The 10,132-nt window shown below is 35.2% G+C and overlaps 1 protein-coding gene across 2 annotated transcripts; it reads right to left on the reverse strand.

Moving 5' to 3' along the window:
* Positions 1-579: 579 nt before the first annotated feature.
* LOC132312540 (U-box domain-containing protein 35-like) lies at positions 580-8,339 on the reverse strand. 2 transcript variants are annotated; one of them, XM_059810931.1, is made up of 11 exons: positions 8,210-8,339; positions 8,024-8,110; positions 7,113-7,291; positions 6,467-6,588; positions 6,262-6,383; positions 5,131-5,321; positions 4,460-4,773; positions 3,631-3,732; positions 2,651-3,079; positions 1,403-2,152; positions 580-1,028 (listed from the first exon to the last, which is right to left on the reverse strand). In XM_059810931.1, the coding sequence occupies exons 3-11, from the start codon at positions 7,276-7,278 to the stop codon at positions 846-848; spliced, it is 2,379 nt and encodes a 792-aa protein (XP_059666914.1). In that variant the 5' UTR covers positions 7,279-7,291; positions 8,024-8,110; positions 8,210-8,339; the 3' UTR covers positions 580-845. The 2 variants fall into 2 exon arrangements, with proteins under 2 accessions (XP_059666914.1, XP_059666915.1); XM_059810932.1 differs by lacking the exon at positions 8,210-8,339 and having other exon boundaries at positions 7,113-7,282; positions 8,024-8,179.
* Positions 8,340-10,132: the final 1,793 nt, after the last annotated feature.

Consider the following 10,132-nt stretch of genomic DNA (forward strand, 5'->3'; position numbering starts at 1 on the left):
TCCAGTGGAGTTGCTGAGATAACATTCTCCTTCTGTATTCTGACCCTATCAGGGAGATCAATATGACAATCAGCCTATATATAAACAAGGCTACAAGTTGAGACATTGGCAGGTGCCGCTCTCACGCATTCGCTCCCACTATTCTTGACTTAATTTTGTCGCTTTCGCACTCTGAATTTGCTCCCACTCCCACTTTATGTGACTTGGGTCACGGTCACACGGGTGGCCATAGTCAGGTACCTGGTTACACTTGACCGCTTAACAAAACACTTCTAGGACTTCGATTTCACTGGTCATCCATGGCCAAACTCATTGTCAAATCATAGGCTAAACCAACCAACATCCTTTTTATGGCCTAAAATGTTAAATAGTTGGACCAATCTCCCTTATTTCACCACAATTATATACCATACATAGTACATTACTTGACAGGGGTTCGTATTAATTTCTCTTCTGAAAAGAATAATTTCACCTTGAAATAGTTCAGTCAACACTACCGTATGAAAGTCCCAGCAAACAAGGATCAAATATTTTCCACAAGCACCATTGATATTACCATTGAGCTTGCGTTCTGGCGTATTCTTTTGCTATAAAAGATCCATGTCTTTGTATTCAAGTATATGTTTCCGTTCACTTACATTTTGAACTTCATATATTTGAGGCAACAACAACATTACATACAATGACCTATTTCGAAAAATCGAACATTTCATCTAACGTATTAAATACAACAACCACCAAGCCTTTTTTGAACTACTTGGAGTTGGCTAATCTAACGAGTAAAATTAAGATAGTAATTAAAGCTGTTCTCAAAGAAACACCCACCTAAACAATAGAAAATGGTATCACTGTCTTCCAGATTTCCACTCCATAATTGCAGAAAGAAGTGTATAATTTGGTATTAAGCTCTTATTTGGCAACATCAAATTTGTCATTGGTGATTTATCATTATCCTCAAGCCATTTCTCTATCGCCTTGCGATCGTAAGTGTACCCATCAGCAGCAACACAAGGGTCATCCATTACATCCTGCAGCAGAAACAAACTTTTCATTATCAAATAAAAACATGAATTCAGGAAAAAAAATATATAAAAGAGGCTTAATCTAGAGTTGAATCAAGTTCAAGGAAAAAACTATAAAAGATCACTAATATCAATCTTCTGAAATAAGTTACATAACAAATTCCACAAAAGCTTGTGGGAAAAGAAAATTGTTTAATGCTCAAAGTTAACTACATTCCTTATGCACCAATTTAAAACTTTGTATTCAATAATTTAGCAAACTTAGTCTACTGATAAACGGAGAAGTAGAGAATCATTCAGCAGCAGAATCTACTTTTCCATTTATAAATCCGTGGATTCAGTTTTGAAAATATTGGCATTAAAATGTAGTACAGGCATACCTTAAGTATGGGGCATATGAAGTGGTTAGGAGGTGCTGGTTGAGCACAGGATGCCATATCTCGAGCCCTGTCAGCAACCTCATTCAATCTCTCCAGTGCAGGAAGCACTTTATCTTTCAAATCGGGCCTATCTCTGCGACGAAGCTCTGCACAGCTCAGACCTAATTTGGCCAATTCCTTTGTCTCTTCAATTGGCCATTTCCCAGCATCTGGATCGAGTATATCTGCAAAATGACCGTCACAAATTGCTGTTTCCACCACATGGGTTATCGCTATGGCCGGTTTTGCAGTCAGCAACTGCAAAATTACCATCCCCAAAGCATAAACATCAGACTTTGGAGAGACTAATCCAGACCTTTGATACTCGGGGTCAATATAGCAAAGGGTGCCCACAGGGCCAGTGTCCTTGTACATGGTGGATGCAGAATACTCTGTGTTGATCATTGTTGCAAGGCCAACATCACCAATCTTGCTCACCAAGTTATGATCAAGCAATATGTTTGCTGGTTTCAGATCACGATGGATAATAGGTTTTGGCCTTGTGTTGTGCAGGAAGACAAGTGCTGAGGCTACTTCCCAGGCGATTCGATACCTCTCAAACCATGGGATTGGAAGTGTATTATTTTTCCGGAGCAACCTGTCCTCCAGGCTGCCATTCTCCATGTACTCGTAAGCTAGGCAACCATGATCAGGACAAGCTCCAAGAAGAATTAGCAAATGGGGATGACGAATTCTGCTCAAGATTTCAAGCTGAAAAACAGAGAACAACCAGCATAAGAATCATAAAATTTTGAGTTGGGGCACCTTATGTTCCCCATTTTCGAGTTTTTTTTTTCAACTCAATGTAAAAGTACAAGAAAAGGAATAAAGAGATGCATGCATTTCAACTAAAAGGCAAAGTGGATAAAATATATACAACACCATCTTCTCTTGGTAATGTGCAGGGTGTACACAAGAAACACATAAAACTTGGAAAATGGAGAAATGAGACTCGTAGTAGTCCCAAAAAATGCTCAAGGAATACACATATTTCACATATTAATCTTAAACACACTACTTTGGTAATCCTAACTTTATACCAGAAATTTACCATGGAAAATAGAGAAACTAGAAGCCTTGCAACATCGACGGGAGACAAGAATCCTCAATGTCACAAGTAAGAACTCCTCAAACACATGTATATTGATGAGTGCTTACATCGTAAAACATTCAATGATCTCAAGTCTATTGATTCGTAAATTGTCATACCTCCTGTTGAAATTGCTTGTTCCTGTGAGCCTCTTTAGAATGGAGGACTTTCACTGCCGCAGTTGTATGATGCAAACTGCACTTATAGACAGTTCCATATGCTCCCATTCCAATTCTAAGATTGTCAGAGAATGATGAGGTAGCAGATATGATTTCTTCCCATGTGAACTTCTGGTACTGCTGCACAGGACCCACCAGAACATTCTCGAGCTTTTCTTTCTCTTTGGCTTCACGTAAGGCTTTAATCTCAGCTTCTTTCCTTTCTGCAGTTTCTCTTTCAACACGTTCCTTCAAAGACCCAGCTTCTTTTTTTGCAGCTTCGTGTTTTTGCTTTTCTTGTATTGCTAATTCTTTGGCTTCCTCCTCCTTAAAGCTTATCTCCTTGAGCTTCATTGCTTCCTCCAACCGGCGCTTGTGAATATCATTTAGCTGACAGAAAGCAAGAAAATGAGCATGCTTCTTAAAAAAACAAGACATGCAGTGTAGTAGTCAATTCTCTGGACACTCAGAAACAAAGGCATGAATATTGTTCTGTTGCCGACAAGTACAAAATTTTCTGTTAATGAGCCACAACTTACATAGATTCTGACTTTGTCTGCGCATAAAAATTTAACATACAAATTTGGTAATCACAAATCATCTCAAATTGTTGGCAAGAATTTCAGTATAACTCCAAAACATGAACACAAAATCAATACATTTCAATAGAGAAACCAGAAAGTCGTTTAGGTAGAAGAAAAAAGAAATTCTGTTATCAAGTATCATTCAGATATATTTGAGATTCATATTTTATTCACAAAAAAATATTATCAAATTTTAAAAATGACTGAAATATGCGCCATAAATTTAAATTACAATTGCTTGATAATTTGAGAATCTTCCTAATAAAGGGGAAAAAAAATGAAATCCAGGCACATTTATATCAACCAAGAAGTGCAAATACTTTTCATCTCATTTATTTAGTGTGAAAGACAATTTACCTTCCTAGAAGCATCAATTGACTCGCACTGAGCTATTGCATACATTCCTCGAACATGTCTCAGTTCAATTCTGAGTTTTTCCAGCTCAAAGTTCATATTGGCCTGCACATGAGAGCAAAAACCTTTATTTAACTTTTACGATAACTCCACATGTCGTTCTGATTGCGATGTATTTAACTTTTTGAAAATATAAGACATGCATTCATATTATAGGTACAGTAAGTAACTGTTGTGATCAAGTTAAACAACTTAAATAGAATTTCACAATATACTCTGAATCTCAAGAACTAAATTGATATGGAAAATATTTTTCACAGAAATACTCCAACCTTTTTCTGTTCTCAAGGACGAGGTGAATTTAACATATTCAGGCATCAGTTGCACCAAAAATGTGTTTTTCTGTGATTCTGGCTTAATTTAAACAAAACTTTTACGTCAATGTTTAGGCTGCTAATGCAACAGCTTTTACTCTTACAACTAGATGTAAGCCCTTCAGATCATGTCAATTATGCAGGAAACTTAGATTTCAAGCATAAGCCCAGATTCTTACACAGCTGAACTTTACAAAATTTCTGAACTACGCTTCTACTAATCAAAGAAATTTTCCCAAGCTCGTATTATGATGAAGGAATGCAGAATTTTTTAACAAACAATAAATATCTGCGGAAATAAAATTAGGATACCCAGGTTGACCATCAGCAGTAAAGTATTATTGGAGTAGAATTGACATTGCAGCCTTTTTATCTTAACAATGCCAAACATGCCTTCCTGTATAATTACTGACAAATGACAAGATTAACCAGATTAAATTAAATACAACTAAAATTACCTGGCTTTCAGATGAAAAATGTGTAGGAGCTCCTGAGGTTGAAGCTTGATCAGATATCCATGACTGGTTGTCTGTTGGCACGCTTCTAAAACTAGACATCTGACTATTTGCGTAACCAACATCTGAGATACTCACAACATCTTCCCCTTCCCTAAAATCTAGAGACGGAATTCTAGAATGGTTGGTCTCAGCTGAATTTGTCCTTTTATGAAGAAGGGTCTGGTTTATAGTTGAAAGAGCTTGGAATCGTTGCATTGGTAGTGAAGGAGAACGAAAATGAGAGTAGGAAGCAGCCGAGCTTGGGTCTGTCCATTCTGAAAAAGAAAAGAACAATTTACTATGCATCTTCAGGATATATTTATCAGCCTGAAAAATATGCGATTTACAATAAACCATCTCTAAGTTGTCAAATTTAGTTTACATTTTCTATTTGGTGTAATGGGAAGTACTATCACAAAAATATGTAGCATGAACACAGACATTTTGTAGAACCTACAAACCACTTGATTAGTCAAGGACCATGACAGAAATTCATGATTAGTCAAGGACCATGACAGAAATTCATTCATTCTTTTTCCTTTTCTTTTTTCCCGTGCAAACCACAATCCTCTGCTAATTAAGTCTTACCTGTTCATCAGAAAGCAAAAATAAAGATAAAGAAGTACAGATACCTGTTTGTGTGCTGGAAGTGTGACTTGATGAATTGTTCGAAGAGGAACTTGTGTCACTACAGTCATCTTTAATGCTTCTATTTGTCTCTGAATCAGATGGGCGCATGGATGACATTTTCCCCTTTGAAACAGCATAGACAGTACAAAAGCTTGGAGTGCTTTCTGATATTTTTGAGGACAAACTTTGCCCCCTAAGTTTCCAAGAAACATTTTAATGTTAACAAGAGATGTACTGATGCTAATAGAAAATTGAGGGAAAGGCAACCTACAAGAAGTATAAATGGATGATATTTTAATTTTAATTTTTTAGAAATTAAAAGCTCGAACTTTGATGCGCTAGTGTCGTATTCTTGCGTCATTGGTCTAAAATCCGGTAAAACAAGGGTTTATGTTAGGTAGCTGATATTTATTATAAAACCTTTATCAGACCTTTTAACAATATTTGAGTAAATAGTAGGCATTGATGTGTTGTGATAAACTTCTGGGCATTACAAAATATAGGCAATGGCATTCAGATGCAGGCTTTATTGAATTGGTTGTACATTTTCTTTTGTCTTTTTCAATTAATTTTTTTTTCTTTTTTTCCCATTTTTTGTGGTTAGTTGGTTGAACAGTATCACAAACACTCCCAGAAGAGGCAGCCTACAGGGTTGAATTCCCCATCTGATTTGCATGTCTTTATAAAGGTCTTAACACCTTCACAAGACAAGATGACATGTACTGGTAATTGAAGTGTTTCGATCTCATAATTGCAACTATGCAAGCCCTATGCTTATGTCATTCCCAAAAGAGGCATGTCCCATGGATGTAAATATCCTCATCCATCAGTATCGTGCGTATTCTATGATTGCTTACTTCTCACTGGTCCATGGTTAAGAGCTTTAACAAAGTAAAATAGCCAATGGCATGATCAGGAAGGAACATCAAAGAACATAGGCTAGGGCCTAGTCAAGGATTGTTACTTGACTTGTATCGCCCTCATTATGTTGGCAAACTAGGAAAGTTCCATTCATCCCTAATACTAGGCAAGATTAATTTATATAACAATAGAATTTAAGATCCTTGGGAATTTAACAAAAGAACCAGAAAACTCATTGCATTATTAACCAGAATAACATTGAAAGCTATTACCTTGAAAAGATGCTACGCGATGAGGCTCCTATAACAAGTTTGTTGATAGAGCATTTAGCTACCTCCCCTGCTATTGCATTTACCACATCGTCTGATTCGATTTGTAAAATTTCTACTGGAACCTGCATTTGAAATCAATCAAGTAAGCCTCTAAACATACCAATTCAGGTTTCACTTGAGAATCACAAGGACAACATATTCTAACCTTTCTTTGAACACACATATTCTTGTATGGAAGAAGCTTTTCACTTGTTTGCCATTCTATTTCCTTTCTGTAAGCAGCTGCTACATCATCTCGCACTTGTGAAAGAAGAATCGAGTTTCCCACTAGAAAAGAAACTACAATGTCAAATTTCTAGAGAAGATAAAATGTTCAAGTTTAGTTGTAAAGAATGTGTTTGGAAGATTGTCTGCTTATATTTTAGCTGTATAATTATAGCTATAACAAAAGGACCCGTGAAAAAAATAAAAAATAAAAAAAATAATAAAAACCTGTTACGTAAAGATTTTATTGCTAATGAGATTTATGCATACTTAAAATGATGCAAAAGGAAAGGGAGTTGTTTTGTGTGTACCAACTAGACTTTGAAACATAGCACAAAAATAAAAAAATAATACTGTAATAATAATAATAATCACGATTTTGGGGAATTGATTTTGTGCACAAGTTAGTTTTTTGGAGTGTGAAGGAAAAACTTTGGTGAGCAAGAAAAGCACTACCAAATTGCAAAAAAAATTGAAACATTTCTCCGATCTTTCTTGTTATACTTATGAATTCTCCAATCTTTGAAACATTTCTCAAACTTTTATCAGAATTCGCCTAATCAAAATTCCAAAGAGGTAGAACTTACTCGGTGTTGGAACTGAAGTTATCGCAGGGCGGACATGTAACAGCTTGAACATAACCTTGTCCTCAGGGACAAATTTCTCCAATGCCCACTTAACCACATATTTACTTTTTTTATCTCCATTGATTGCTATTACCACGCTTACTTCACTTATCTCAGTTTCCTCCATTAGTCTGTTAATTCTTGAAACATGAAGAAAATCATATGAGAATAGTTAGTACGTGCAGTGAAATTAAAAAAAAAAAAGGATATCAATTAAAGCTGAAGACATTAGCTGTTGATAAATCATTTAAAAGGACCTTAAAAATTGTCATTTCTTTCTAAAAATTCCAAACTAAGATACTTTAACCCTGTAAAGTTCAATTTTTTTATTATTATTTTTATTTCTGTTTTTATAAACAGATAATAGGAGTAACAAACATAACCATCTATCCCAAGCTAGAGAATCAAATCAGACCTTTTTTTAGGATTGGAAAGAGAGATTTTAGGATTGGAGAGAGAGAGAAGCATTATTCTGTAACTAAAATTCTAAATTCAATAACTCAAAAGAACTTCAATAACACTGAAAAGCATTCTTCAAATTGTTCCAAGAGCAAAACGGAAAAAGAAATAAAAAGAAGATAGAGAACCTCTGCCCATAAATATATATATATATATATATAGAGAGAGAGAGAGAGAGAGAGAGAGAGAGAGAGAGAGAAGGGCTGTTTCCCAATTCACACACCTCAGATAAAAAGACCAAAGAACAATAAGAATTTCAGAAAGAAAACCACACACACATACACACACAATTTCTTAATAACCCAACTTGGAATTCTACAAACCTTTTATAAAAAGCCACTTGAATATAGAAGAGCAAAAAATAAGAACAACCAGAGAGAGATGCACACAGAAATTTCAAACGAAGACCATACCAGCAGCTTATTACACCTTCAAATTCTGAGATCTCTGAAATCCATCTGAAGTTGCAAAAGCCGGTTAAAACCCATCCTATTCTCTCCCTAAAAAACACAAACGTTGAAGAAATTCAAACAACATGACACACACACACACATATATATACTCATATATAATACTAGTGTGTAAGCAGAGCTTTGTACAGTTTAGCAGAATCCGCTGACGTGAACTTGAAAAGAACCTTCCGACCCTTTACGCGTACAAATCCAGAGGCAACGGTGCCGTAATGCATTACCCATTTCCAATAATGACATCTATTTACATTTTCCACTTAGTCTATGTATGAAATTATTCTTAAAAGATGCGATTATAATAAAAGGTTTTGTTTGTTTTGACTCTCTTGTACTTTTGTATGCTAATATTTCATGTTCCTGCTAATGCTTCGTTAATTCGTTATGTTCTTTACCCAGACGCCAATGATTACTTTAATTCAACGTAAATGAATTTAATATCATGAATAATAATAGTATTACTCAGTTATTATTATTATTATTATAATTTGGATGGTACATGCTCAATTTCGTGAAAATCACTGCCCAGTTGGGTTTAGGTTTCTAATTTTTTATTTTATTTTTCTCTATAGCATATAGATTGAGAACCTATGCGGTGATTTACATGTAATGACTCATTCCATCACATGATATGATATTTTCATGTGAACCACCACATAGTTTCTCAATTACTATAAACTATAAAGAAAAATAAAATAAAAAATTAGAAACCTACACCCAACTGGGTGTGATTTCCACGAAATTGAGTATGTACCATCCAAATTATAATAATCATTGGTGGAGTGAGTCGTTACAAATGTTATCAGAGTCTGACCAGTCAAAAATGTGCCGACGGGAATGTCAGGCCTTCCAAGTGGGGTGGATTGTGCCGACCTTGTGGGCGGGTGCGAGAGACACTGACAGGCTATCATACTGGCGAGGTACGAGTGCACAGTCCCACATTGCCTGGAAAAGAAAAAGCTGAAGTGCTTATATATAGGTGTATCACTCCAATTGGTAAGAGACTTTTTAGGGTGAAACCCAATAACAAAACCATCGTACCATTGGCACTACATCACACTTCACATCAGGAAAAAATAATAATTAAGGATTGTTTGGACAGCATTTAATTTTGCTCTTATCATCCCTAGTGTATTGGTACTTATTATTATTATTTTTTTTCCTAAATACTTATTTGTCTTTCAAACTAAAACTTGGACTATATTGAAACTTCGATGATTCAAACCTTTATAGGAATATATTGGAGAAAGTGTGAGGGTTTCTTTTCGAGATAAAAAAAAATAATAATAATAATTAATATTACACAAGTCCATCTCCAAATCACGTGTTAACGAATTATTAGTTCGCTCGAGAAGAGTAAAAGGAATTATGAAATTTCTCAATCTTATCCAATACACGGTTGAATTTGAAAGGAAAAACAAGAGTCTAAAACCTCTATTATTGCCCATAGTTTTAGCACTTTCTATCTTGCATGAAACACATGCCCAGAAATAGAATGGAATGAAAACCTAACTTTACTTACTCCAAAAATAAAAAATAAAAAGGAGTGAAAACTGATAACAAAAACGACAGAAGCACAATTTTATAGTTTTGGTGGATGAGTCAGCCTCTGGGGAGGATGTGAACATGTTGACATTTGGTGGCTCTCATCTTTAAATGTATGTAGTGATACCTAATATTTTCTGTATTTCATGAGAAGATTTGGGAGACAAGGTCAAAGTCTTTCCTTAGCTCAGAGGATGTTGAATCATGGGATTAAAAATATCACACACACACACACACACACACACTTGATATGATTATCTAATTACAGTAATACCTTGTGGGACCATAACTTCTGTTGAATCATGGGATGAAAAATCTCACACACACATACACAAACTTGATACTATGATTATCTAATTAATACCGTGTGGGACCATAACTTCTGTTGTACCAAATTTGCAATGAATGAGTCCTTTCACTTCTAAAGCCCATAAATTATACAGTTGGGCAATTTTATTGTATTTGTATTTGGGGATTATTGTTTTTGGTAATGAATGACCAAACACCTAC

Source organism: Cornus florida, unplaced genomic scaffold (assembly GCF_030987335.1).
Source record: "Cornus florida cultivar Cherokee Brave unplaced genomic scaffold, ASM3098733v1 CherokeeBrave_3.0.0_Hap2_Chr06, whole genome shotgun sequence".
NCBI classification, from domain to species: Eukaryota; Viridiplantae; Streptophyta; class Magnoliopsida; order Cornales; family Cornaceae; genus Cornus; species Cornus florida.

Bases quoted from the DNA above. Each gene is read 5' to 3' on its own strand.
- LOC132312540 (XM_059810931.1), bottom strand. From the start codon at position 7,278: ATGGAGGAAACTGAGATAAGTGAAGTAAGCGTGGTAATAGCAATCAAT. The intron at 5,322-6,261 runs GTAATAGCTTTC...TTGGAAACTTAG, and splicing joins TCGCGTAGCATCTTTTCAAG to GGGGCAAAGTTTGTCCTCAA. The intron at 4,774-5,130 runs GTATCTGTACTT...TTTCTTTTTCAG, and splicing joins CACTTCCAGCACACAAACAG to AATGGACAGACCCAAGCTCG.